Below are 27,533 nucleotides of genomic sequence, written 5' to 3'. Positions count from 1 at the left end.
GCCACCCAGGCGCCCTTATTAGTGTTTTTAAAGTTAATTTATTGAAGTAATCTCCACACCCAGAGTGGAGCTCGAACTCATGACCCCGAGATCAAGAGTCACTCGCACGTCCAATCCAGCCAGGTGCCCCTCATGGAGTCTTACTTTATTCAAAGAAATAAAACACTTTACTCTCATTATTCTGATCCAAAATTTGGCCATAGGAAGGACCTTCAAGGATGGTCCTGTGTATTATTTATTTTATTTTTTAAGATTTTACTTATTTGAGAGAGGGAGAAGAGTGCAACTCGGAGAAAGGGTCAGGGAGGAGGGGAGAAAGAGGAGAGGGAGAGAGAATCTGAAACAGACTCCGTGCTGAGCATGGAGCCTGATGGCAGGGCTCAGTCAAACCACTGAGAGATCATGACCCCAACAGAAACTAAGAGTTGGGTGCTCAACCGACTGAGCCACCCAGGCGCCCCTCCTGTGGTATTATTTAAAATAGCTTTATTGAGGTGTGCCTGGGTGGCTCAGTTGGTTAAGCATCTGCCTTCGGCTCGGGTCATGATCCTGGGGTCCTGGGATCCAGTCCCGCATCAGGCTCCCTGCTCAGCGGGGAGCCTGCTTTTCCCTCTGCCTGCCGCTCCCCCTGCTTGTGCTCTCACACACTCTCTCTTTCTGTCAAATAAATAAAATCTTAAAAGAAATAACTTTAGGGGCGCCTGCGTGGCTCAGTCGTTAAGCGTCTGCCTTCGGCTCAGGTCATGATCCCAGGGCCTGGGATCGAGCCCCACATTGGGCTCTCTGATTGGTGGGAAGCCTGCTTCTCCCTCTCCCACTCCCCCTGCTTGTGTTCCCTCTCTCACTGTGTCTCTCTCTCTGTCAAATTAATAAAAAAAAAAATAATAACTCTATTGAGATGTAACCCATATACCATCCAAATCATCCATTTAAATTCAATGTTTTTTGGTATATTACATGATTAATTTTGTAAACGGTAGTAAAATGTATATAACAAAATTGGCCATTTAAACCATTTTTTTAAGTATGCTTTACGCCCATGATGGGACTTGAACTCATGACCCCAAGATCAAGAGTCGTATGCTTCACCAACTGAGCCAGCCAAGGCACCTAAACCATTTTTAAGTGTACAATTAGTAGCATTCATTACACTCACAATGCTGTGCAACCATCGTGACCATGTATTTCCAAATTGTTTTCACCACCCAACAGAAACTATAAACTTCAAGCATGCATTTCTCCCTCTCTCCTCCCTCCAATGACCTCTAATCTACTTTCTAAATAGATTTCTCTCTTCTAGAAACCTCAACGGTACACCTTGTGTAGCTACGACGACGTCAAAACCAAGGAGTGTGTGTAGTTTTATGCCACTTTACCACCTGTGGAGACTCATGGAACCAATGCAGCTGTCAGAATAGGGAGCGGTGTCATCGCCACAAAGACCACGGCTTGTGCCGTGCAAGCTCCCAGCCTTGCCCCGGGGAAGCACAAACCTGTGCTTCCTCTGTAACTCTGTCACTTCTCGAGTGTGACGGAAATGGAATCACACCGCAGATGACCCCTGGAGGTCGTCACGCGTGTCACACGTTTCATTTTTATGGCCACGGAGTACCCCGTGGTGTGCACCTGCCAGTGGGGTGGCCATTTGCCTGTTGAAGGACCTTTGTGTCATTTCCAGGCTGAGGCTATTACAAATAAAGCTGCTGTAAAACACTGGTGTCCGGGTTTTTGTACGGACACAGATCTTCATTCCTCTGGGATAAATGCTGAGTTGTAGGTATGGCTGCTGGATTGTAGGTCCTGGTATGTTCAGTTTTCGAGAAACTGCTGGATGGTTTTCCAGAGTGTGTGGACCATTTTGCATTCCCACAAGCAAGTATGGAGATCCAGTTGCTCCGAATATTCACCAGCATTTGGTGATGTCAACTCTTTTTATTTTAGGTATTAATTTGTATTTCTCTAATGGCTAGTGATGTGGAGCATCTCCTCTTTGGTGAAATGTCTGCTTCTTTTGTCCATTTTCTAGTGGGATTGTTTGGTTTCTACCATTAATTTTGAAAGCTGTTTTGTTGGGTTTTTTTTCATTCTAGCTGGATGTTCTTTGTGGACAGGCCATTTGCAGGCATTTTCTCCTGGTCATGGCTTGTCTTTCCATCCTGCTAACAGGGCCTTTCACAGAGCAGAAGGTTTAAAATTTGATAAAGTCCCAACTTTCTGATTTCTTTCATATATGGCGTTTTGAGCATCATGTCTGAGAATACTTCATCAGTTGCTCGTCCAGAAGATCTTTTATATTTCCTTCTCAATTTTTCCTAGTTTTACATTTAAATATACAATTCACTTTGAGGTTTGTCCCTAATTTTATGGTCTCTTTTGCCATGAATTTTTAAGATTTTATTTATTTGAGAGAGAGAGAGAGAGAGAGAGAGGGAAAGCATGAGCAGGGGGGAGGGGCAAAGGGAGAGGGAGAAGCAGGCTCCCCGCTGAGCAGGAAGCCCAATGCGGGACTCAATCCCAGGACCCTGGGACCATGACCCAAGTGGAAGGCAGACGCCTAACCGACGAGGCCACCTAGGCGCCCTTTGCCATAAATTTTTTTTTTTAATCTGCAAATATGTCTATCTTTTCCTTCTGAGTATTCTGAGTGAATATTTTTCTAAATTACCTTTTGATATAGTTATAGTTTTAGTTTCTACGTTTCAATCTTCAAATTATCTGAACATTACTTTTGTAAATGATGTGAGAAAGGGGTCTAGGGACCCTGGGTGGCTCAGTTGGTTAAGCGTATGCTTTCAGGGCGCCTGGGTGGCTCAGTTGGTTAAGCGTATGCTTTCAGGGCGCCTGGGTGGCTCAGTTGGTTAAGCGTATGCTTTCAGGGCGCCTGGGTGGCTCAGTTGGTTAAGCGACTGCCTTCGGCTCAGGTCATGATCCTGGAGTCCCTGGATCGAGTCCCGCATCGGGCTCCCTGCTCAGCAGGGAGTCTGCTTCTCCCTCTGACCCTCCCCCCTCTCATGTACTCGCTCTCTCTCATTCTCTCTCTCTCAAATAAATAAATAAAATCTTTAAAAAAAAAAAAGCGTATGCTTTCAGCTCGGAGGGGAGCCTGCTTCTTCTGCCTCTGCCCCTCCCCTTGCTTGTGCTCTCTCTTCTCTCTCTGACAAATAAAACCTTTAAAAAAAAGGGGGGTGTCTGGCTTTGGTTTTCTATCTACATAATCTGTACTAGGCATTATTCCTAAGTGTGTTAGATGTAAAGTTCATTTAATTCTGACAGCAGTCCTGCACAGCCTCTGAGCATCATCATCCCCACTTCATACATGGGAAACCAAGGCTCAGAGAACTGGGTAACTCATTAAGGCCACTCGGTCAGGAAGTGAAGGGAATACATGTATTTGTGATTTTGATGTCTTCTACAGTGAAAATTCCATTCCAGTTTTTTGTACATTTTTTTCTGTTGGGTTGTGTGATTTTTTTTATTGTTATTGATTCGTTGAAGTTCTTTATGTATTTTTTAAAAGACTTTATTTTTATTTATTTGACAGAGAGAGACACAGCGAGAGAGGGAACACAAGCAGGGGGAGCGGGAGGGGGAGAAGGAGGCTTCCCGCCGAGCGGGGAGCCCGATGCGGGGCTCGATTCCAGGACCCTGGGATCATGACCTGAGCCGAAGGCAGACGCTTAACGGCTGAGCCACCCAGGTGCCCTCTTTATGTATTTTGGAGATGAGTTGTTTATAGTTACATGTATTACAGATATCTCCTCCCACTCTGGCCTTTTTATTCTCTGAATGGTATAGATGAATAGATTTCTTAATTTTAAGATAATTATATATTAATATGTATTAATATATAGTTTCCCTTTATAATTAGTGGGTTTTTAAAACTTGTTTAAATTTGCCCCACTTTCTCATGTTGATATTTTTAAAATATATTTTTATCTATTTTTAATTTACTTTTATTTAAGTAAACTCTATGCCCAACATGGGGCTTGAACTCACGACCTTGAGATCAAGATTCACACACTCCACCGACTTAGCCAGCTAGGTGCCCCTCTGATGTTGGTAATTTTAAAAGAATTTATTGCTTTTATAATTTAAAGGAAAACACCTGTAGAAGCAGACTACTATGGGGCCCCACAGTCCTTGTTTTAGCAGGCACGGATCCTTTTATACAAATGTCATGTCTTTGGTTCTCCAGACCTGGCAATTCTTGCCCTACTTGGCCTAGGAAATGGCCACCCTCTCCACAGCCCCTCAACAAGAGCCCCGGCACAGTTTGGGGGTTGTGGGGAAGGTATGGGAGACAAATTCTATCCAGGACACCACTGAGAAAAAAACTTCTAAAGTCGGAGGCTGAACACATTCAGAGGGAAGAAACTGCTATTCAACGACCCAAAAGGAGGATGTAAAAGCTAGAACAGCCCTTCACAAAGGCAGACCCGGGGCACCTGGGCAGCGCAGTCAGTCAAGCATCCAACTCTTGGTTTCTGCTCAGGTTGTGATCGCAGGGTCATGGGATCGAGCCCCATGTTGGACTCTGGGCTGGGGGCAGAGTCTGCTACAGATTCTTTCTCCCTCTCCCTCTGCCCCTCCCACTTGTGCTCTCTCTAATAAATAGATAAATCTTTAAGAAACAAAACAAAGGCAGACCTAATAGCAAGTGCACACATGTGCCATGTGCCCCACAAGCTGTGGGACCAGTGCCCTGGGAGGTCCCGACAGCTCAGAAAGAAGCCAAGGCCCTCTGAGACTCTGCACTTCACATATAAGTTTGGTCTCGTGGCAATTTTTAGATAGAAGGGTCCAAAGGATGCTGCCCCTTTATTGCTTCTTGAATAAAGCACATGGGACTCCATCAATTCTTCTCCCTTCCAGCCAAGGGTAGACTCTGGTTTGAAGTCTGCAGGCCCCCCACCCCACTCAATACACAGATAAACACACACACACACACACACACGTATGTGTGTGTGTGGCCTAGACCCTCCCAGTCCCTCCATGCTTGGCCACTCACTGGCCCAGGAGTCCCCACTCCCATCTTGACCCCAGTAATTTATTGATAAACACAGGCTGAGTGCCTGAGCAGGACATGCCCACGCAATGGGTCCAGCTCCTGGCAGACAGACCCACCCCCACCAGGAATGCTGCTCCACCAAGGGCTGACCATGCCAGACTCCACCATGCCCCCCCCGCTCCTGCCTTGCAACTGGCCACTGGCAGATTCATCCACCATCGAGACTGCTCTGCTCACACTTGCAGCCCCCAAAGATGAAGGCGGCACCCTTTTTTCTGGCCATGACCTCTGGACTTTATTTCCAGGGGAGAACAGCTGGCTGGAGAGCCACATCTCGACTCCATGCTGGAGGGAAAAAGAGACTGGGGCCACCAGCCTGGTCAGCTGTAGCTGTCAGGGTCTGTATAATCTGGTAGAAAGTAGCGCTGCAAGGTGGGTTGCAGGAGCCGTGGGGGCAGCGGACGGGCAGGCCTGGGCCAGTCCGGGGGGAAAGGCTGAACTTCTACCCTCGGCAGCGGCAGCTTCAGCATCCGGACAGAGCCACTGAGGGTACGGCCCACCCAGAGCTGGGACCGCATCCAGCCTGCGGGCCAGCAGGTCAGTGAGGTCTCAGGGTGGGGTCGATGCCCACTGGGACCCCGGCCAGGGTGGAGGTAGATGTCGGGGCCCAATTCTACCCCTGTCCCCACTCACCCCTCAGTCTCATCGGAGACCTCTGGACCTTGGCCTCCTGAAGCCGGAGGATGGGATAGTGCCTGGAGGGGTAAGGAGTAGGTTTGGCCCAGCCAGCCCCTCAGCTGCCCCCCACAGGCCCCGTCCCAGCCTGGGGGCCCCCTCACCAGTGATCCCGGGGCTGGGGCAGTACGGTGTTGGACTCGGGTGGGCACGGGCTCAGGCGCAGTCTCTCGAGCTCCTCCTGCGGGAGACCTTGCTGCCGTGCTCGCTGCTGTTCGCAGAAGAAGTTGAGCGCGTCGATCGGCCCCAGGTCCAGCATCTGTGACTGGGACCAGTCTGTCTGCTCCAGCGGCAGTGGGTCCCCCCGCAGCGTGGCCGGTGCTGAGGAGCGCAGGTGGACCTCGGAGGGGCAGAAGTGCGGCAGCGCCTCGGACAGCGCGCGTCTGGTCCGCCGGAGGCGCGCTGGTGAAGGCATCAGCTTGGCTCCGGACTCAAGGACAGCCAAGTTCAGCTCCCCGGGTGAGGGTACCCAGGGACGGACTGAGGGTGTCCCTGAGACATGAGGTGACCCAGCGAGCACTGAAATCCGCGACAGGGTCTCCTTGGGAGGAGATGGAAACACCGAGGTCTGGGAGACCTTGGGCAGCATCTCAGACAACTTGGCCACGGAAGGCTGCAGGGGCTCCGTCTGTGGAGGAAGCAGCCGGTGGACAGTGCCCCCAAGCCCAAGGCAGAGGCTGCCCCTGGCCCCAAGCTTGAGATCTGGCTGCAGACTCCTTCCTGGGGAGGAGCAGGATAATCCCCAGAAATGGGGGGTTGGGGGACAGGAGAGGACCCATGAGGCACAGATACAGAGCAAGGCAAAGAGCCGGCCAGCCTCACCTGGATCCCCCGCCCCTCCCCTCAAAGACCTGGGGAAAGCCTGGGGGGGAGGCGGGGTGTGGGCAAGACAGGAGGCTCCACTGCAAGCAGCCTGCCCCACCCCTGCCCCCCCAGGACCTGCAACCTCTGGATCATTTCCTCCAGCTTCTGGCAGCAGCATTTGCGCAGGGCAGCCTTGGAGTCAGCGTCCGGGCCCTGGACCCAGGTCATCATCTCCTTGAACAGGAAGCCCTGTGGATCCTGAAGGCCTAGCCCGTCCAGCAGCTTCCTGAGCTCGGGCCTGGGACAGGTGTGAGCAGCTGATCCAGAGGCCTCTCCGCCCCCCACCCGCCCCCACTAGCGGGGAGGACGAGTAGGGAGCAAGACTCACCGGCGGGAGGCAGGCGAGTAGAGGAAGTAGGACATGAGCTCCAGCACCACCTCGCGGGACTCCAGGGAGCAGGCCAGGAGGAGCTGCAGCGCCAGCATCACGAACTGCTTCTGCGTCTGGTCCTGGGCGTACAGGAGCCAAGCGCGTCGAGTGGGGAGCGCGAGGTCCCGGGCAGGCCCGTGGGGCGGGGCTAGGGGCGGGGCTAGCGGTGCACCTCGAGGCTGGGGGGCTGGTCCAGGTTGAGCAGGCGCACGAGGACGCCCTGCAGCTGATTACGAAGGTCTCTGCTCGTGTCGGGCAGCAGCCTCAGCAGCGCTTTCAGGATGTGCACGCAGTCTGCCCAAGAGGCCTCGTACAGCAGGTCCACGAACAGTGAAGCCAGGCCCTCCACTGTGCTCACCTCGGGGTAGGCCTGCGGGTACCGCGTGCTGAGGCCCTGCCTGCCCGCCCCCCGCCGCCAGCCTGGGCTTCCCAGGTGCCCGAGACCCCCGAACCTCCAAGGTGAAGATGGGGAACAGCTTTTTGAACCAGTTCTGGCCGACGAAAAAATGCAGGAACCTGGGCAAATGCCCGTAGCGCTCTTCCCAGAGCGAGTGCCCATAGGGGTGCCAGGGGTGGCGAAAGCAGGTCTCGGTCCTGGTGGCGGTGCGAGAGTGCGCGCGCTTCGGGGTCAAATACTCGGAGTTCTGCGGGAGCGGCAGCAGCTGCAGGCCCCTCCTCTCCGCCCCGCACCGCCCTCGGCAGCCCAGCCCCCAGCAGGCGCCTACCTGAGCCTCCGTCTCCTCGGACTCGGAGAGCTGTGTAGGTGGGCTCAGGGTCTCTGAGGACCAGTCCACATACCGGTGCTCCTCCTCCTCCTCCTCCTCCTCCTCCTCCTCCCCCAACCACCGGGTCAGCTTCTGCTGCCACCTGGCCGCGTGCCGCCTGATGCGCCGCGGCAGCCACAGGTCATCCTGGCGCCTTCCTGGCTGCACAGGGGAGAGCCCAGGCAGTCGCTGGCACGCTGCACTGCGGGGACCGCAGGCCCCTTCCTGCAGAGCCCGAGGGCGAGGCCCCCCAGGCCCCCCTTGCCTTGCTTCTGCGGCTGGTGAACTGGGCGAGGGCTCCGAGGCCGCTGATCTCCCGGTGAAGCCCCATCTGCTGCAGCACCACCGAGTTGGGCACGCTGCCGGGGAAGCTGACGGGCCGCTGCAAGTCCTGGGGTGGCACACAGCATGGGGGCTGAGACCTGCACGCCACCCCACCCCAGAGACCACCTGGCAGAGCAGCCCCAGCGCCAGCGCCGCGCCGCCTGCCAGGCCTCACACCCCCTGTCCGAGCGAAGGTGGTTAAACCTCCGAACATCAGAGACTGTTTGGGAACTAAAACTTCATCCCGTTTTTGAAAGAGGAACTATATGGAACTGGGCCAAGACTGAACATAGGACTGCTGCCCCTGCATTCTTGACAAAAAAAAAAGTGGACACTCTGCAGAGCCCCTGGCGGGCTCAGTCCGTGGAGCACACAATTCCTGATCTTGGGGTTGTGGGTTCGAGCCCCACATTGGGTGTAGAGATTGCTTAAAAGTAAAATCCTAAAAAGAAGAAAGAAAGAAAAAGAAAGAAAGAAAAAAGTGGACACTCTGCAAAAGCGATTTTTCCTGTAACCAAACTAAAGTACTCAGAAAACCAGTGAAGTGTACAATTTAATTACATTTTCCCATCCTAACTGGTGTAAGTTTCCTAGTGCTCCTGCAACTTGCCAAGACAGTCACCTGGCTTTTACTGCTCAGCAAGATTCGATCTGGGTTGCTACCAAATCTGTGCTCCCCAAACTGCAATTCTAAGACCCCAATTGCTTTTGTTTTATTTCAGTTCTGCCTCTTTTCTCAGTCGACACCCAAAACACACAGGCAAAAAAACCCTTTAGAAATCAGGCGGAAGGGCAGTCAGTGAGACATCAGCTGTGATGACTGAGGAGGAAGTCTGGGCAGCTGCTGGCCTCTGGGGAACCCTGACACCCCCACACGCTCTCCACAGGACTGGGGCCTCAGCCCTGGTACAGGGATGTCTATAAGGAGCATGGGGGTCGGTGGTAGGAACATGGAGGGGGGCGTCGAGGGTCTGGGTAGACGGTGCAGCTATGGGAAGGATCAGCACCCACCTGGGCAGCTGACAGTGCCAGAATGTGCTTGGAGAGAGGCTTATCTGGGTGTCTGGGGTGGGAAAGGTTGGGAAGGTGGTGGATTGCAAGGGGCCAGCTCCTGTTGACTTCACTCCTCTAAAGGGAAAGGGCTCTGGTCTTCCCAAGTCCGTACAGCACCCAGCCAGCCCTTGAACTGGGGAGGAGGTGTGTGGGCACCATCAGCTGGCACCAGCTCTGGCTCGGCCTGGTGTCTCCCCCAGGAAGCTCTGGCTCTCTGGCAGCTGGTCCCCAGAGAACAGGGCTGGCCAGGAGGTGGGTGGAAGGCTGTGGGCGGGCATGGCTCTCAGGTCAGATTTCAGCACAAGATTTGCAGCAAAGGGAAGATGGGGGACATAAAAAGGTTGCCCCCGGGAGGGAGGTGCCTCTAGGAAGAGCGAGGGGCTCTCACCTTGTAGGGCCGAATGGTGGCAGGAAAGAAGCCTCGGAAGTTGGAAAGAGGCTCCTTGGGCCGCCTCTTCATCAAGAGGGGGACCTGGGGACAGGAGAAGGGCTCAGAGCCGAGCATGGACCCTCAGTGCCCCTGTAGCCCTGCTCTTGGGTAGGCAGCACCCCCTGCCCAGCACCCCCTGTGTTGTAGGTGGAGGGCCGGTGGGCCTGGGACCACAGGCTTCTCCCCTTGGAGCTGCTCCAAATGCAGCTGCACGTCCAGACTGAGGCCCAGGTTACTGCTCAGGGAGGAACGGGCCAGCAGCTGGGGTGAGGGAGACGTTTGTCACTGGGTGGCCGCAGGGTCATGGGGTCGGGGCAGAGGTGGGAGGCCTTACCTGGGATGCCTTGCTGTGCACCCCCCGGTGTATGGGTAGGATAGGCAAGGGGACTTGGGGAGGGTGGGCAAAGCGCTGGCCCACGGCTCCCGGGTCCTGTCGGGGGAGGGCTGCGGGCACTGTCGGGACTTCAGTGCAGACTCCGGCCTTCCAAAGACAGTTGGCAGCTCTGTGTAAGGTACACACATCCCAGGTCTCTCTCTCCATGGTGAGGGTCACGGTACTCCACCGCTGGAACTCTCTTCCAGAAGGCACGTCCTAGGAGGGATGCAGGGGAGATGGGCAGTGTCGGAGGCCCTGGGCGAAGAGAGGGGCTGGAATCAAGGCTGAGGCTGGGGGAGGCTTCACACCCACCAGCAAGCCAGGGCCATAGATCAGGTGCAAGTAGTTGTCAAACGCCTCCTGCCGCTCGTGCCAGGAGGGTGGGGGCTGGGCTGCCGGGACCACCAGCCCCAGACTCAGCTGCTGAAGGTCTTGATCCCGCGCAACTAGGGCTTCCAAGTCCTGGGGGAGGGGTCAGGGGTCAGCACATTCCTCCTTCAGTCTTGCCATCTGCTTCCCAGACAACCACAGGGACCCCAGGCCTATCCCAAGGACCGAACGGGAGTGGCCTGGGCCTGGGCCAGGTGCAGGGTTGGGGCTTTGGGGTGGTGAGGGGTCAGGACCCACCCCACCTCCTCCAACACTGGCTGCTGAGGTGTTGCCGTCTGGCGATGGATGAAAGACGAGTCTGTGCTGCAGACAAGGATGGGCACAGGTGGGACACTGGTGTCATCACTGGTGGGATTGGGCAGATGCTGGGACAAGGACCTGGGGGTGGGGGTGGCCAGGCCTCTGGCAGGAGGAGGGATGCCAGGGCTGGGATCGGGGATTGGGGTGGCCTAAGTGGCCTGGGAGCTCTGGGGCCTTGTGCTGGGTCACACAGCCAGGCCCTGACTCAGGGGAGCTGGGCAGGGGCCTCCAGGACAGCTCAGCTGGGCCTGCCAGCAGACCTAAGACTGGCCACCCCATGGAGGTTGGCGAGCCTCTGCAGCTGGGCTGAGGTCAGAGACTCCTGGCTGGTCAGTGGTAGTGGAGGGTCATGCACCACATCAGGGACCTTCTGGCACAGCTTCTGCACAGGAGAAAGGAACCTATAGCCCTGGCCTCAGGAGGCTTGTCCACCCACAGGAACTCCCCCCCCCCCATCCTGTGCTCACTGTGTACCTTAACCAGGTAGGATGTGGGCAGGTAGAGCCTATGAGATACCAGGCAGAGTCGGGAGCCCAGAGCCAACACCAGGTCCCCACTGTTGCTGCTGAAGGTCAGGCCCTGAGGGGCACCATTCAGCTGCAGGAGCCTGGAGGGGTGTGGAGGGCCAGGGTCCAGCCTTGTGCCACAAAGTAGGAAGCGGAAGCCCGAGCAGAGGCAAGGCCCTGTTCCCCTGTCCAGCCTCTCGGCTCTGGCGGGGGTAGAGGTAGGAGAGCCCGCGCGCCGCCCATGCGCTCCCAACCCCTCCCTCCCTCCTTCCCAGCCCCAGCCCACCGCAGCAGGCGGTTCTCTGCGGTCCAGATGCGGACGGTGCAGTCCAGGCTGGAGCAGGCATACAGCTCGAGCGTGGGACAGCAGCACAGGCCTGAGGGACAAGGCTCGGGTGAGGGCCCAGGGCCAGGCGGCGCCTCGGGCTTTACTTCTGCCCTGCCCCCTCACCAGTGATGTGGTCCGTGGGGTCATCCTGGGGCCGGTGCTCACAGCGGGGGCTGTCGCCCGGGCCGAACTGCACCAAGCCGTAGGTGGCGCTGTCCGGATCCTCAAAGCCCGCAGTGATCCGCTTGCCGAGCGCACAGAGCCCCACCGCAGGGCGGCCGCAGGAGAAGGTGCGCAGCAGGCTCAGGCTCTCCTCCGCATAGGGGTAGACGCGCCACATCTTCACTGTCAAGTCTCCGCCTGCAAGGGCGGGAGCCAGGGCTGGGCCTTTGTGGGGCAGCGAAGGGATTCCCAGGCCCTCTGCGGGGGGGAGGGGAGATACGGACCGGAGGACACGATGCTGTTCCAGGTAGACGCTATGGCAGTGACGGGGCCCGGGCTGTGTGCCTCGGTTTGGAAGACGGTCTTCGACTCGCGCCACTCCAGGACTGACAGGGTGCCATCCGTGTGCCCCACGACGGGCAGGTACCTGCGCAGGACATCAGCCCCTGGGCTCGGGCACCGTCGCCCCGCCCACCGTGCGGCTCCGGTACCCACCGGTTCTTGTCCTTCCGGGCCCGGGCCGCGTCGCTCGGGCACGGCTCCCCCCCGTGCCGGCACACGGTCTCCCAGCCGGCCACCGCGCTGCCGGGGTCTGGGAGGTGGCTGTAGAGGTGCAGGCAGCAGGGCCTGGGCGCGGGCGCGGGCGGCGGGCACACGCGGTGCAGCACGCGCATGGGGCAGCGCGCCGCGCTGGCACACACCAGGTGGCCGGCGCGTGTCAGCAGCCACAGTGCTTCGCGCGGCAGGCAATAAAGCACTGAGGCCGCGCAGTCATCGGGCTCGAGCAGCAGCGCGCTCACGGTGCGCCCGGTGGCGACCGACACCAGGTAGACCGAGCCGTCGGCGCATGCGCACACGAGGCGCGCCGGCAGGAAGGGGTGCGGGGGCGCGGGCAGCGCCGGCACCACCTGCACGTGAAGCACTGGCGCAGAGAGCTGCGCCAGCGGTGAGTAGAGCTCGCGAAGGCGCCACAGCTCCACGCTGCTGGCGCTCAGGGAGAGCACCGGCCAGCTGGGGCCAGCGGGCGCCAGCAGGCGGTTCACGCGCCCGGACGCCACGTCTCGGCCCCAGCAGTTCAGCGCCACCTCGCCCACCTGTGCCGCCGCCTGCAGGTCCCAGGTGCGCAGCGTCCCGTCCTGCGAGGCCGACAGCACCAGGGACGTGTTCGGGAGCACGGCCAGAGCTGTCACTGGGCCTGTGGGAGGGACATGGGTCACTCGGGCTCCCCCGGGGGCTGGGGCAGGGGAGCCGTCAGCCCGGGGTGCAGCCAGTGCAGAGAAGCTTGGCCAGAGCCCAGAGCTCTTTCCCGTGGGCCGTGCACAGGGTGGAGAGAGAACGGGCCTCGAGGGCGGCATGGCATGGCGCACCTGTGTGGCCCATGAACACCATCCGGATCCGCCAGTCAGCCTCCCACACCTTCACCGTGCTGTCGCGAGAGGCTGTCACCATGGCCTCTGCCTCTAGGCAGTAGGCCAAGTCCAAGATAGCGCTGAAGGGGAGGAGGCGGCCCTGGCAGACTCTGCACCTCCCAGTGTGTGAGCCCCTGTGCCCCTGCCATGACCCGCTTGCCCTCCTGGATTTGCCTCTCCCTGCCACCCTCCCTTTCTCCCGGTCCCTAGGCGCCCCCTCACCTTTTGTGCAGGTCCCGGCGCACGTCTACGAGAGCCCAGGTGTGCAGATCAAAGGTGAGCACGGCAGAGCCATAGGCCGCGAAGCAGCGTGGGACTTGGTGGGAATGCAGGGGCCCCAGAGCCAAACGGGTGAGTGTACCTGCAGGGCTTGGTGGCAGCTGCAGAGGTGACCCACACGGCACCAGGCGGCGACCCCCTGAACGGAACTTCCAGAGCACCAGGCGGCCGCCCGCCTCTGCCACTAGCATCAGCCCCACGCCGGGCACTGGCAGACAGCAGAGGGGCTCGTGGCCCGGCACCCTGCCCACCCCTGGCTTGCTCAGCCACAGCAGGCTGAGGTCAGGCCTTAGGATGGCCAGCCCCTTGGGGCCCCAACCCACAAAGCGGCTCACAGCGTCCAGCGGGCCCGGCACTGCCACCAGCCCTGTGAGCGCGGCTGGGGCCTGTAGCTTCTCGTAAGCCCATCCGTCCTCTCTGTGCACGTGCAGGTGGCCTGCACCATCGAGCACCACAAAGCGTCTGCCCACTGGGTCCTGGGCCACCGAGCACAGCCCAGCTGCCACTTTGAGGTGGCGCAGCGGCTCCAGCCCATGGGTCAAGCGTGCCACACACAGCTCACCTCTCTTTTCCTGTGGGCCAGGATAGGCAGGCCTGCAGTCAGCTGGGGGGTGGGGGCGGGGGGTTGGAGAGGTAGTGCACCTGCCCAGGGGAGCCAAGGGGGTCCAGGCTGGGGGCGTACCAGGGACACCTAGGGGAAGAGGTGGGCCAGAAGAAGCGTCAGTGCAGGGCCCACAGGCAAGCCCCACCTTTTCCACGAGGTCATGGAGGCCCGCACGTAGGAACAGCCACAGCTGGTGGGCACGGGCACGTGGGGTCATGTTCTGCCACCGCGAGCTGCCGGTAAAAAGCCGTGGGCCTGGCTCCGAAAGCAGCTCTGCAGGTCAGCAGGAGAAGCACTCTCGCCGCGTGGTCTCGGACCCCTACCTCTGGAGGCGTAGGCAGGCCCTCTCTGGACGGCCCTGCTGGGTTACGGGACCACCCAGGGAGTGTGGCGTCGCAGCGGACAGAGCTCGGGCCTGAGCAGGACGTGCCTGCAGCCACGTGGGCATCTGGGGGCGAGGCCAGGCCACCTCACCGTTCTTTTCTTTGAGCAGCCCTGGGTCTGGGATGTCGTAGCTGTCAGCATCATACAGGTCCAGGTCCAGCAGCAGGCTGTCGCCTTCTACTGAGTAGGGGTTGCTCGCGTCTGACCCTTCAGTCTCCATTCTAGCGGCTGCAGGTCCAGGCGGCTCAACCGACCCTAAGACCGTTGCTAGGCTACCAGACGCCGTAGGCCCCGCCTTCGACGCAGACCCCACCCCCAGCACAGCACAGAGCCTAGGTCCCCACTAAGTCACAGAAATTTTTATTGGAAACAAACAGCTGCAGCAAAGTGACACTCAGTGCACACTGCCCAACGGGCGAGGTGGCGGGGGGGGGGGGAGAGGGGTACAGGTGGGCGCCAGGGGCTGGCCAAGCCCAGGGTGGTGACCGCAGGGGCCTGCTGACTGGATCTCAGACCCTTTGGGCTGGAGTGTGCAGGCCCACGCCTGATCCGGCACAAAATACAAAAATAAACTCTGTAGTCCAGCTGTCCCTGCCTTTGTCGGTTCACTGGGACAGGCAGTGGCCTTCCCACCAGGCCCTGTGCTGTCCAGGCCAACCACAACACGGGCAGCCGGAGCCTGTGGGGGTGGGTAGACATCTGTAGGAGGGAGCCAAAGGGCTAGGTGGGCGTGGCCTTGGGCCAGGGGCTGACCCTGGGGCCCCTCGAGTGGGCAGTTCCAGGCACTGGTTGAAGCTGAATGAAGCTGGGGCCTCTGCTCCTCGTCCTCACATACAGATCACCGGGACCCTGGGTAGAAGGTGGCACACAGTAAGCTTAGAGGAGCCAACACCCAGGAGATCAGGCAGAGGGGTGCCCACTCTGTCCCACCCACCCCTGGCTCCAGCGACCGTCACACACCTGTCCTCCTCTATGGTGCTCGTCTCCTCGGGTCCGCCCTCACTGCCTCCACCTCCGCTCTCTTCTTCCTCCTCCTCCTCCTCCTCTCCCAGCTCCATGTCCAGCTCGTTGCCTGCCTCCGAGGGGGTATAGGTGGAACCACTGGGGGAGGTGTGGGAACTGGTCTTAGGACTGCCTATCCCTGGCCAGTTGCTGACCCCAGGGAGAATGTCCAGGGAGGACAAAGTCGGGCAGGGGGGAGGGGGAACAGCTGGGGAAATGGTGTGTGGGCCAAACAGGAGCTAAAGGAAAGGAGGCGGACAGGTGCCAACCTGATGGAGCGGCAGCTGAAGAAGACAATCCGCTTAAGCCGCTTGTTGTAGAAGAAGTAGTTGAAGGACCAGAGGCTGCCATCCTCCCCAAAGGGATCTGAGTCCAAGTCGGGGTTGTAACTGGGGAGTGTGGGGCAAGAGGTGGTATGAAGGCCCACGTGCCACACACGCCCAGGGCCCACCTGCAGGGATGCCAGCCCACCTGTAGATGTCACATTCGGCCAGGCAGATCTCCTCATCTACTGCATTCCATAGCTGTGGCTTCAGGGCCTTGAAGTCTTCCCGTACTGCTGAGAACAGACTGCAGTTGACTGCATTCACCACCTAGGATGGTCACAGTTGGGACTGACTCAGGATGCAGGACAGAGGGCATGAACCGGGCTGAGCCCAGGGACCACTGCAGGTAGGAAGGACAGTAAGCATAGCTGGGGGGCTGTGGGCCCCTCCCCCCAGCCTGACCCTCACCCAGCTGAGGCTGGGTTCCCTGCTGAACTCATGGCTTCGGGCTGTGCTGAAGTCATAGTCAGGCCGGAAGGACTCATTGAGCGTGGCGATCAGGTAGAAGAGGGTCTTGCGGCTGCACTTGTCGCTCAGTGGGCCCTCATCCTCACCACCTTGGCTCTTGCTCAGTCTGCACGGAGAAAAGCATCAGCCCAGCGCTGCCCTGCACCCCACAGCCCACGGTGGGCCGACTCTGCCCCGGCTCACCTGCTGGGGCTGAGGCCTGAGGTCTGGGGTGGAGACAGTGCCTCTAGCACGTGGGGCTGGCCCTCCTGGCAGAACTGCTTAAACATGTGCTTGTCATCTCCTGCCATCTTACACGAGTAGCTCTCGATCCTACAAGGTGCAAGGGGGACCATGGAGCATGCTACCCATCAGGTTCAACTCTGGGCCAGGACATCATAACCTCTGAGTCCCATGGAGCCCAGGCCTCACCTGCCGATGATGTGGGCATCTCCAGTCTCCACTGTCAGCTGTGAGTTGATGGCCTCGAAGCTCGAGTTCTCCAACAGCTTCATGTCCTTGAGGAAGGGGTTCTGTGCTTGGAGGGGCTAGTGCTGCCTGAGGATGGGAGGCCAGTCCCTGAGTATCTGGCCGCCGAAGCTCAGCCTTTGGCCTCCCTACCCAGTAAGTGGAGTCATTAGAAACAAGCTGGGTCCCTCCTGCAGCTTACTCCTAAACCCTCAGCACTGGCAGGAGAGATAAATTAGATCCTCTTACCTGAGAGTGGCAAGCCCAGGCTGCAGCTCAGCCAACCCCCTTCTCCCAGCCCCGATACCTGGGGGCGTACCAGGGATCCTGCTCATGCTAGGGCTCGCTGGTTTATCTTCCTGGACACCGTCCATCTGGACAGAAGAGCCTCACCCACCATGGGGCGGGGGGTGGTCACTGTGAGCCCGCGAACGCACGGGACTCCTGCAGTACCCCCTTGGGCTAAGCTCCTCAGCTAGAGTAAGAACCTGCCCCGGGTTAGGATCCAGCACACCTGGGGCTGAGGCCCTGCGGTCACCTGGACGCAGCACTCTTCCCTGTTCTACAAGCTCTCTAGGAAAGTAGAGAGAAAACCCATAGGCTTCTCCGTTCTTCTCCACAAGTGCGGCTAATTCTTCGGACACCAAGGAACAGAGGCAGGTACCACGACCCCCGAAGGGCCCATCGGCCGGCCGCTAGGGCGCTCCAGCGTCAGCCTGGCCGCACCCGCCTCTCCGCCCGGGCTAAGGAAAACCCCAAGCTAGCCGCGGAAAACTGCAAGTCCCAGGAGGCCGTGCGTCCCGGGACGCGCATGCGCGCCAGCGCGGAGGCCGCTGGGGGTTGGAGTTCTGGAGGCCCCGACTCGGTGCCCGGGACAGGGCGGACACCTACCTGCTTGCGCGGCGCTCGGTGTGGCCAGGCCGGGCCGGGTCAGGCCGGTTGACGTCGGCGCGGGTAAGAAGGCGGTGAGGGCTCCGGGCAGCGCGAGCTCCTCAGGACCGGAGGGCGGCGCCGCGGCCTCCTTGCGGGCCGCACTGTATCCGGGGGAAGAGGCTCCGCGGCGACGTCCCGTTACTCCCGGCCCTGCCGGCCCTGCCGGGCTGCCACCGCGACATAGCCTCGCCCCTGCACGGCGACCGACTACCGCGACCGACCTGCCCGCCGACCGCCACACAAGGCCCGAACGAGTAAAGGAGCGAGCGAGCGACCTCTGCCTCTCCGAGCCGGACAACAACAAACGTCCGCAAGGCCCGGCCCCCCGCCCCTGAATGGCCCGCTTCAGCCGCCGGGATCGGGAGCTCGGATAGCCATAGGAAGCGTCTCCCGCCATTCACTCTTAGCTTCCACTTCTACTGGCTGCGATGCCTGTCCGTCACTCTTCCAGTGCGTGCGAACCCTCCTCCTTTCCTGCGCTCATTGGTTGAGGCCCCTTGTTCGTCCCGCCCCTGGTGTCAGCCCGCTTTCCCGGGAGTGGCTGGCTGGCCCACGCGAGGTGGGCGGGCCGGGCAGCCCAGCGGGCGGCGGGGGGCGGGCCGGAAGGAGCCTGGGAACCGCGTCCAGCTCCGGCCCCGCGCGGCCGGGTGACACGGGCCTCTGGGCTGCAGCCCCCGCCCACAGAGCCTCTAGGCCGTGTCCATCCTGGGCAAAGCAGGAGGGTTAGACCCGGGCTCCGACGCTCTGGCCACGGCCGGAACCCCAGGCTCGCGGCCCCAGTTTCCGGTCGGCCGAGGCGCTCAGAGGCCCGAGCCCACGGAAGCGGGCTTGGGGGTCCGGCCCGGGGCCGGACCGGAGATGGCGCCGCCCTCGGACCCGGACTCGGCCGGGGTGCTCCTGGCTGTGCACGCCGCGGTGAGGCCCCTGGGCGCGGGGCCGGACGCCGAGGCACAGCTGCGGAAGCTGCAGCTGAGCGCGGACCCCGAGCGGCCCGGGCGTTTCCGGCTGGAGCTGCTGGGCGCGGGGCCCGGGGCGGTGAGTGGGGGCGGCGGGAGCGCGGGACCGGGGTCAGTGTCCTCCGCGGGCCGGCTGTGTGCCCTTGAGCAGTTCATTTGCCCTTGCTTCCGTTTCCTCGTCTGTAGAATGGGGACAAATGCTATGTACTACTTGCCTTTAGAGGCGTCCCGTGAGGGTTTCGTAAGGTAACTTGGGGGAAGGGTGTAGGACAGTGTAAGTGGTCTATAAATGTGACCTCGTGTTCCTTGGGTCATCATGCAGTGTGTGCTGGCGGGAGACACTGAGCCTGGACTCTCCCCTTCCTCAGGTCAGTTTGGAATGGCCCTTGGAGTCAGTTTCCTACACGGTCCGAGGCCCCAGCCAGCATGAGCTGCAGCCTCCACCGGGAGGGCCTGGGACCCTCAGCCTGCACTTCCTCAACCCCCAGGAAGCTCAGCGGTGGGCCGCGCTAGTCCGAGGTGCCACCATGGAGGGACAGAATGGTTAGTGCTCTGGCGGGAAGATTCATTTTGGCTGGGCAGGGACCGTGAGTGATGGGAGAGAACAGGAGTAGCCCCAGCCCCCCCAGGCCTGGATGGGGGAAGCAGTGGGGAAAGTGGGGCCCACTTTCCCCACTGGTGGGTTCTGGGAAGGCTCCCAGGAGGGAGAAAGTGGAGAAAAGGAATCCAAGCTGAAAAGTTGGAGCCTGGAGTACCAGGCAAATGTGGAGGGGAGAGCAGGCAGGCCCTCAGGATCTGGGTAAGACAGACGGCATCAGGAGCAATGGGGATGTACTCAGTGGGAGAGTGACAGGCTCAGATTCGAGCTACTTAAGACTGGCTGAGACCTGCATCTGTGTGGGGGTGGTGCAGATAGGGCTGGAGAGAACGCTGTTTCCAGAGATGCTTAGGAGATGGAATTGGCTGGATTTCATGGCTATTTAAATGGAAGAGTTAGTGGTTGAGACAGAAGGCTGGAGGGAGAAGTACTGTAGAGCTCCCAGACAGGGCCTGTGTGGAAGGGCATGGAGGGGAGAGGGGCTAGCTAGGTGGATCTGGGCTGGGGCTGGGGCTCTGAAGAGGTCAACCCAGGTCACTAGGAGAGAGAAGCAAGAGAGAATCTGACAGGCAGACAATGCAGCAAGCAAAGGAGAAGGCCCAGAATCAGAAGAGCTGCCAGAGGGCTAAGAAGAAAACCATACGACATGACCTAAGAGAGGCCCAGACAACACAGCACTTACAGAAGGAGGAAAGCTGTTCATTCATCTGTTCACCAGCTGTGTATTCAGCACCTGCTCTGTACTAAGCATTTTAGGACTTGGACATTTAGCATGAATCAAACTTCAAATCCCTGCCCTCTTGGAGCTTACATTTCTAGAGGGGAGGCAGACATATAAAATAGGTAAACATACACTTGCAGTGAGCACAGCATTGTGTATAGACTTGGGGAATCACTGTGTTGTGCACTTAGAACTAATGGAACCTTGTGTATCAGTCCAAAGATACTTATTAGGTGTGGTTTTTTATTTTTTAAAAGATTTTATTTATTTGACAGAGACAGCGAGAGAGGGAACACAAGCAGGGGCAGTGGGAGAGGGAGAAGCAGGCTTCCCGCCAAGCAGGGAGCCCGATGCGGGGCTGGATCCCAGGACCCCAGGATCATGACCTGAGTCGAAGGCAGACACAACGACTGAGCTACCCAGGCGCCCCTATTTTTTAATTATTATTATTTTTTAAAGATTTTATTTATTTGAGAGAGAGAGTGTACACAAGTGGTGGTGAGGGGCAAGGGGAGAGGGAGAAGCCGACTCCCCGCCGAGCAGGGAACCCGATGCGGGCTCAATCCCAGGACCCTGGGATCATGACCTGAGCCGAAGGCAGACGCTTAACCGACTGAGCCACCCAGGCATCCCTTATTTATTTATTTAAGTAATCCCTACACCCAGCATGGGGCTTGAACTCAAAACCCCAAGATCAAGTCACATGCCCCACCAACTGAGGCAGCCAGGTGTCCCTCAGTGAAAAAATACTTGGGGCGCCTGGGTGGCTCAGATGGTTAGGCGTCTGCCTTCGGCTCAGGTCATGATCCCAGGGTCCTGGGATCGAGTCCCATATTGGGCTCCTGGCTCAGCGGGGAGCCTGCTTCTCCCTCTCCCTCTGCCTCTCCCCCTGCTCATGCTCTCTCTCTCTGTATCTCTGTGTCTCAAATGAATAAATAAAATATTTTTTAAAAAATACTTAAGTTGGGGGGTGCCTGGGTGGCTCAGGTTTTGGTTAAGCCACCGACTCTTGATTTCGGCTCAGGTCATGATCTCAGGGTCGTGAGATTGAGCTCCACCTCAGTTCTGCGTTCAGTGTGGAGTCAGCTTGAGATTCTTTCTTCCTCTCCCTCTGCCCCTCCCCCCCGAAAAATATACATATACATACATACATATTTAAGTTGGAAAAAAAAATAAGTAAAATTCCATCAGATGGTGGAGATGGGAGTGCTGGAAGGGAGGGGTTTGCAATTTTAAATAGGGTGGCAGGGAAGGCTTCATTAAGGTGACACGAGTGAAATTTGAAGATCCTAGCGTGATCTTCACACCCATGTGGCCAGGAAGCAGCAGGTACAAAAGCCCCCAGGCGAGAGTATGCATGTGATCTCTGGGACTCGGCCAAGCTGGGCCAGGCCTGGTCCTGGGTGCTCAGGAGCCCTGCTTATGTCAGTGGGCAGATGGCTCAGAATACTGAGGGCCTGAGGCCGTCATAGGAGCGCATCAGCGGCGGGTGGGCTGGGCCTCAGGTGGAAGGTCAGAAGGGGAGACAGCAGCGCAGCCAGCTCTGCAAGGGCACCCTGAGCAGGCAGTGGCCCAAGAGGGTTTGTTTGGAACGGGAGCCACCAAGGTGTCCTGTGCTGATGGCCAGTAGAGAGGATGGATGTCCCTGAGGCACCATGAAGAGACTCTCCTAACTGCAGGGCTCCTGGTGAGCAGGAAAGGGCAGGCTCCTCCTGAGGATCTGCTTTGGTTCTGCTGCGAGGCCAAGGGAGCATCCCTGGCGGGCTGACGGGGCCTCTTTGGCAGAAGGGCCTAGGTAGGGCTAGACAGAAGAGTCCAGAGCATGCCAGAACCCAAGGAAAAGCCAAGTGCAGCTTCAGCTCCGAGGAGTTGGCAGGGACCTTTCAGGGGTTGGCAGGGGCCAAGGTTGAGGGGGACAGTCTGGCTTAATGTGTGGGCAAGGGCCGCGGCATGGGCTGAGGTGAGCAAGGAGGTGGCAATGGTCCTCGAAACCTGAGGTCAGAGAGCAGAGGCCTGGCTGAGTACTCGGCTTGAGGGCTGGATCTCAGGAGACCCCAGCCCACCCCACATCTTCCCTCCTAGGCAGCCTGCCCCAAGCCCTGGGCCCAGAAATGTGCCCTGTCTCCCCGCCCAGTCCCCCTGAAGTGCCCACACTCCAGGCCCCACAACCCAAGGTGGATCTTTGCTGGAGCCCTGGAGACTCTATGGAGAGAGGTAAAGGCAGGTGGCAGAGGGGGGTGGAAGCAGCAGTCTGTGTTCAGCTCTGATGGCTTTTTCCCTCCCCCTGCAGAAAAGCTGGTGGGGTGCCTGGCCCGGGCCATCGAGGATGGGGATGAAAAGGGGGCAGCCCAAGCAGCAGCCATCCTGGCTCAGCATCACGTGGCCCTCAGTGTCCAGCTCCAGGAGGCCTGCTTCCCTCCTGGCCCCATCAGGTGAGGCCTTCTTCACTCTGACATCCCAGCCCTTCCAGGACCCCCACCTTCCCCCTGATCTATGTTCTGGCCCAGGCTACAGGTCACAGTTGAAGATGCTGCGTCCTCTGCCCACGTCTCACTGCAAGTCCACCCCTGCTGCACCATCGCGACCCTCCAGGAACAGGTAAGCATGGGGTCTGGGGAGCCCTGCTGGGGCAGGGGGCCTTCAGTGACACTGCCTGGCCTTGATGCTCCGGCCCCAGGTGTTCGCGGAGTTTGGCTTCCCACCAGCTGTGCAGCGCTGGGTCATTGGGCGGTGCTTGTGTGTGCCCGAGTGCAGCCTTGCTTCCTATGGGGTCCGGCGAGATGGGGATCCTGCTTTCCTCTACCTGCTCTCAGCCCCTCGAGAAGCCCCAGGTGAGTCCTTGACGTGGATGGGATGAGGAAGGCGAGGTGCAGCCTGCCACACCCCTCAGCTCCACCTCGTCTACTGCAGGACGCAGCCCTCAGGGCCCCCAGAAGACAAATGGGGAGCTAAGCCGCCTGTTTCCTCAGTCACTGGGGCTGCCCAGAGCTCCTCAGCCAGCCAGCTCCAGCCTCCCCAGCCCCCTTCAGGTGGGTCAGGGGCTGGGCAGGGTGGGCCTGGGCCTCTCTGGGCCCTGGAAGGAAAGAGAAGCAACGCTCTCCCCGCCTCCGCAGCCCGGCTGGTCCTGCCCTTCCTGCACATTCATCAACGCCCCCCACCGGCCTGGCTGTGAGGTGTGCAGCACCCAGAAGCCCTGTACGTGGGAGCCCCTTCCTGCAGCCTCCACCCGGCAGCCGCCAAAGGTACCAGAGGCGGGAAGGGGAAGGGGGCAGAGGGGCCCAACAAGCCCAGTGACCCAGCTTTCCCTCCCGCCCAGGTCACAGAGAGAGAGGATGGCCCAATCCCTCCAGGCCCAAGGTCCCTGGACCCCACCTCCTGAAACTCTCAGGGGACCTTTGCTGACTGCTCACTAGGGATCACGCCGGGGCTGTGGGGGGGCCACAGTCTGGAGTCATTAAAGACACTTCTGAGCCAGCCGAGTGCCCCATCTCCGCGCCTTTCTGCAGACCGAGCTGCTGGGAGGATGGAGGGCGGGGCACAGCCCCACTGGGATGAAACTTGGCAGAGGTGGGGCCTGGTCCTCATCAGCTGGTGGTGGGGCAACCCAGCCAGGTCCAGGTGGCTACTCAAGAGTACTTGGGACTCCAAACCCTAGGGATCCTAGAAGCATGGGGCTGAGCTCTCTTCCCAGACCCCAAGAGTATGAAGAGCCCCCATCCCAGTCCTGCCGCTGACCTTGCCTCTTGTCCACCCAGAAACCTCCAAGCACATGCTCTTTCTCCCACCTGGCTCCCACCCTTCCCAGACTCTGGCTACCACTCGTGGGCTGTTCCAGCCAGGATGCTCCTTACATTCCCCTCCTGGGGACAAGAAAAGCTCCGAAGCTAGGAGCAATAGGGCAGGGCTGTGTGCTGCTGGGGCCACCCCAGATGCCCAGCCAGGAGACCAAGAGCACATTCGGGGTGGCTTCTGCCTACTCTGCTTTCTCAGCACAGCTGGAGGCTGTCTCCCTTCCCCAGCAGCTCCTCCCTGAGGCCAGGCCTCTCCCCTGTTGAAATGCTGCCAAGTGCTCATTGTTGCCCTGAGGATGAAAGCCCAGTGGTTCACACACTGACAAATGACTGGTTATTCCACCAGGCCCCTGGGCCACGTCTGGCCAAGCCAGGCCCTTTTCACCTCTGTGATCGGGTACTCCCCACCTCGATGAGTGCTGCAACCTTCTCTAAACAGCTGTTCCCTGTTCCACATGCAGTACGGACCGCAGTTATCCAGTCACCAGTCTGTACATGGCAATGCTGGCCACACTCCATGGAACATCTCTGGGAGCTTGAGAGCAAGGGTCTTAGTCCCGGAGTCCCCTGCAAACTTGTGCTCCCATCACAACAGCTCAAACGTGTGTTGAGAAACTTAATTTATTTCCATGATGGAGGCTGAAGGATCTGGAGCTAGAACCTGATCTCCTGGCCCCTCCCCTCTTTAACCAAAGAAAGTGGGGCTTGGCCAAGAGGGCCAGCTGAGGCCTGAACAGGTCCAGGGTGGCTCCTTGGCTTGAGGCTCCCCATTCACACAAGACAGCAGACATTGGGCAGGGTCACTTGGGTGGCCGATACGCCAGCTTCCGGCTCTTCAGGACTGACCATTTATGCCGCTTCATGGCGTAGATCAGGGGAATTAGCAAGCCCATCATCATCAACATCTGGGGATGAGGCAGGCTCAGAGGAAGGAAGCAGAAAGGAGCCCTGCCCGGTTCCCAGCCCCTCTCCCAGGCCCAACCCTTTCACCTTGAGCCCCATACGTTTGCGATGGTCGTGCTCTGGCTCGGATGCCCAGCGCAGGAAGGTACACACGTCCTTAGCCACCTGGGACATGGTGGCTGGGGTGCCTGAGCCAAGGAAGAGTGGTAAGGGCTGCCCCTGGAGGTCCCTACCCAACCTGGGGTAGCCCTGGAGCACCCCCCCACACGCAGCCAGGATGGGCTCCTCACCAAGGCTTCACAAGGAATGGGACCCCCTTCCCCCCAGTACATAGGGGTCTGGGCTAGACGGGACTGGGGAGGCTGCCCATAAGCTGGCTCAGACACACAGTGCGTGAGCCAAGGAGAGTGCAGGGCCCAAGACAGGAGAAGCATCCCTGGCAGTGGGAAGAGGACCCAGCGTGCTGATCCCCAGGCGGGGGGCTTCTCACCATCATCAAACTCCAAGACCTCATCATAGATGGGAGGAGCCATGGCAATGGCCTGGCCAGGAAAGTAGGGGTTGAAGTAGAGGCCCTCTCGCAGTGACACCCCGGTGGGCGGCTCGCAGTAGCCCGTTAGCAGGGAGAAGACGTAGTCCTCACCACCGTGCCTGGGACCAGATCCTGCCTCCTGAGCCCTGGCACAGGACGGACCTTCCTCCCCCTCCCCGCACCCCCCTGCAGGCAGCCCCCGTACCTAGCTCTCGTGATGTAGCTGAGGTCAGGGGGCAGTGCTCCACTGTTGGCTGCTCGAGCGGCCTCAGGGTTGGGGTATGGTTTCGGGAAGTAGTCAGACAGCTTCCCTGGCCGCATGAACATCTCCCCATCCTCGTTGGGGCCGTCCTGAACCTCCACCTGCCACGAAGAGCCCCATCACAACCCTGCCGTCCACCACAGCGGGAGCCCCAATCCCTGGGTCCTCCTCAGCCCCAGGCCGCGCACCTCCTCCGCAAGCGCCTTAGCTTCTTCTTCCGTGTAGCAGACACCCACCAGGTGGCGGTAGGCCACGTAGTCCATGCTGTGGCAGGAGGAGCACACCTGCTTATACACCTGGAAACCCCTCCGGATACTGAAGAGACAGTACGGATTAGGGGCGGCAGGGATTCCACCCCACCCAGTCCACCCAGAAACCCCCGGCCAGCCAGCAGCACACCTGGTGTGGTCCAGGGAAGAGAGGAGGCCACGGTGGGACCACGGATAGCTTGGGGGGTGCAGCTCCAGGTCACTGGCACTCACGGCAGAATGCAGAGCCACAGCCAGCCCTGCACCCCCTGCCGCCAGCATGCCCAAGGCGGACAGCATCACTTTCCGGCCCCGGGACAGACCGGCCTTCGACGACAAGGACACTGCCTGCAAGAGCCCCGCTCAGCGCCTGCCAGAACACCACCCGGCCCTACCTGGGGATCTGCCTCTCCGCGCCCACCTCTCCCACTCATCCACGCAGCGCCGGCCCACTCCTGCGGAGCACCGCTGCCCGCCCCACGCCCGCCCTCCCCTGACTCCTCGACCGCGATCCGGCCCTGAGGAGGGGGCGTAAGGCTGGCGTTTGAATCCGGGGCTGGGGCTGAGGTCGATGCAAGCAAGGGTGCTGGGGCAGGCCAAGGTCACAAGCAGCTGTCCGAGGTCAGGCTGAGGTCACTTCGGGACGCAGGCCCAATCTGGAAGGCCGGAGCGGGAGCGGGCCCGGGCGCGCCCTCCGCGGAAAGCCCCCAGCCCCGAGCCCGCAGCGAGCCCGCCCCGCCGCCCCCCACGCTCCGCACAGGGCGCGTCCGCTGCTCGGAGGACTGGGAGCCTGGCCCTACTCCCGGGCGCCTCAGGTCGGCGGCGGCGGGGGCCCGGCCGGGGCGGGGGCGCCGGTGGCCGAGGCCGCTCCCTCGCTGCCCGGCCCGCGCCCAGAGCCGCCCCGCCGTGACCTTCAGGGGCTGCGGGGCCACACGGCAGACAGGGCCGCGGCCAGAGCTCACCTGAGGCGTCCGCAGCGGGAGCGGGCCGGGCCGCGTGCCGCACAGCAGACCCCGGGCCCGCGCGCCCGGCAAACGCGCGCCCCGCGGGCCCAGCACCGCCCCGCGAAGCGAAGCCGCCGCTGCCGCCATCTTGGCCTCTTCAGCGCGGCCGCTGCTCCCGTCGGCCCCTGCGGCGCCCCGGAGCCCAGACGTCGCGAGAGCCTGGGGGGCGGGGCGGGCCGGGGCTGTCCGTCAGGGCGGGGCTCCGCCTCGCCGCGCTCCTCCGGTGGTCGTGAAACCGGAAGTGGGGCGGGCCGGCGGCGGCTTCCCCGTCCGCGCGCGCTCCCGCGGCCTCCACGGTCGTGCGCTCCCCGGTCCGGAAGGCATCGTGGAGGCCGTCGCGCGCTTTCGTGCAGCAGCATTTCCCGCGCGGGCGCGGTGGCCGTCGCAGAGAAGGGGCGGCTGGCGGCCGCGGCCCCCTCCGCCCCGGGCAGGGCCCCGGCTCCGGCACGAGTGAGCTGGCCCGGAAGGCTGGGGGCCTCCGCGCGCACGGCTGGACGCTCTGCTCGCCCTCATCCGTCCGACGAGGATTTACGGGGCGCATGTCATTACCCGGAAGCTGGCGGGCGCGGGAGTCGGGACCAGGGCAGCCAGGGGTCCCCGTAAACCGCTGTCAGTCGGAGGAGTTAGGACCTCGGAAAGTTTGCAGCCCTTTCCCCCCATAAATCCAAGGGAAAAGCTAGCAGAAATTGTCTTCAACTTTTTCAGAACCCTGGAAGTTAATTAACCAAAGGATTGCAGCATCCCAGCAGTGTTTGTTTAAGAAAAGCAGCCCAATCTCGGTAAGAACAGGGAGTTTGGAGGTGTTTCAACTTTTCCTGGTTAAAGCTGCTGGCCAGCCCGGTGGTAATCCTGGAAATTACAGCCCACATTCCTGGTACTGAAGGGAGCAGAACCCCTTCCGTGCAAATAATTGCCGTATTTGACTTGTCTGCGGGCCCTCCCCGGAAGGCCCTCCTGCAATCCTCGCTGCGCTCGCCTCGACCGGTAAGTAGTCTGTGCCTTGAGGCTGTTTGCTGAGGGCAGTTACGGGCAGGCTTGTGATTTCAAAGCTGCCCC

General features: G+C 60.0%; 4 protein-coding genes across 10 annotated transcripts; 1 reads left to right on the top strand and 3 right to left on the bottom strand.

Moving 5' to 3' along the window:
• Positions 1-5,388: 5,388 nt before the first annotated feature.
• Positions 5,389-14,506, bottom strand: WDR97 (WD repeat domain 97). The gene is made up of 24 exons (XM_021688738.1): positions 14,377-14,506; positions 14,048-14,175; positions 13,242-13,870; positions 12,978-13,099; positions 12,106-12,805; positions 11,895-12,037; positions 11,572-11,808; positions 11,407-11,497; positions 11,089-11,221; positions 10,875-10,996; positions 10,557-10,617; positions 10,237-10,386; positions 9,883-10,140; positions 9,675-9,809; positions 9,507-9,590; positions 8,057-8,132; positions 7,703-7,905; positions 7,430-7,621; positions 7,150-7,347; positions 6,936-7,057; positions 6,683-6,845; positions 5,848-6,284; positions 5,702-5,763; positions 5,389-5,591 (listed from the first exon to the last, which is right to left on the bottom strand). Exons 1-24 carry the CDS (start codon positions 14,504-14,506, stop codon positions 5,389-5,391), a joined length of 4,779 nt encoding a protein of 1,592 aa, XP_021544413.1.
• A 124-nt stretch (positions 14,507-14,630) lies between these two features.
• Positions 14,631-17,788, bottom strand: MAF1 (MAF1 homolog, negative regulator of RNA polymerase III). 2 transcript variants are annotated; one of them, XM_021688537.2, is made up of 8 exons: positions 17,421-17,788; positions 16,494-16,619; positions 16,266-16,394; positions 16,023-16,188; positions 15,760-15,881; positions 15,558-15,677; positions 15,247-15,387; positions 14,631-15,135 (listed from the first exon to the last, which is right to left on the bottom strand). In XM_021688537.2, the coding sequence occupies exons 2-8, from the start codon at positions 16,574-16,576 to the stop codon at positions 15,114-15,116; spliced, it is 783 nt and encodes a 260-aa protein (XP_021544212.1). In that variant the 5' UTR covers positions 16,577-16,619; positions 17,421-17,788; the 3' UTR covers positions 14,631-15,113. The 2 variants fall into 2 exon arrangements, with proteins under 2 accessions (XP_021544212.1, XP_021544213.1); XM_021688538.2 differs by having other exon boundaries at positions 15,247-15,358; positions 17,421-17,780.
• Positions 17,789-18,020: 232 nt separating this feature from the next.
• Positions 18,021-23,211, top strand: SHARPIN (SHANK associated RH domain interactor). Of its 6 annotated transcripts, none has more exons than XM_044914319.1 (9): positions 18,022-18,497; positions 18,787-18,961; positions 21,820-21,951; positions 22,028-22,169; positions 22,245-22,335; positions 22,415-22,581; positions 22,655-22,766; positions 22,851-22,979; positions 23,054-23,201. In XM_044914319.1, exons 1-9 carry the CDS (start codon positions 18,321-18,323, stop codon positions 23,114-23,116), a joined length of 1,188 nt encoding a protein of 395 aa, XP_044770254.1. In that variant the 5' UTR covers positions 18,022-18,320; the 3' UTR covers positions 23,117-23,201. The 6 variants fall into 6 exon arrangements, with proteins under 6 accessions (XP_044770255.1, XP_044770254.1, XP_044770253.1 ...); XM_044914318.1 differs by having other exon boundaries at positions 18,023-18,497; positions 22,415-22,568; positions 22,648-22,766; positions 23,037-23,211; XM_021688535.1 differs by having other exon boundaries at positions 18,026-18,497; positions 22,415-22,568; positions 22,648-22,766; positions 23,054-23,211.
• A 926-nt stretch (positions 23,212-24,137) lies between these two features.
• LOC110578997 (cytochrome c1, heme protein, mitochondrial) lies at positions 24,138-26,609 on the bottom strand. Its single transcript, XM_021688534.1, has 7 exons — positions 26,436-26,609; positions 25,625-25,821; positions 25,414-25,540; positions 25,169-25,326; positions 24,922-25,082; positions 24,519-24,619; positions 24,138-24,433 (listed from the first exon to the last, which is right to left on the bottom strand). Exons 1-7 carry the CDS (start codon positions 26,562-26,564, stop codon positions 24,329-24,331), a joined length of 978 nt encoding a protein of 325 aa, XP_021544209.1. The 5' UTR covers positions 26,565-26,609; the 3' UTR covers positions 24,138-24,328.
• Between the last annotated feature and the right edge of the window lie 924 nt (positions 26,610-27,533).

The sequence above is a fragment of the Neomonachus schauinslandi genome, chromosome 4 (assembly GCF_002201575.2).
Source record: "Neomonachus schauinslandi chromosome 4, ASM220157v2, whole genome shotgun sequence".
Classification (NCBI taxonomy): domain Eukaryota; kingdom Metazoa; phylum Chordata; class Mammalia; order Carnivora; family Phocidae; genus Neomonachus; species Neomonachus schauinslandi.
This window is presented reverse-complemented; position numbering and strand designations above follow the sequence as displayed.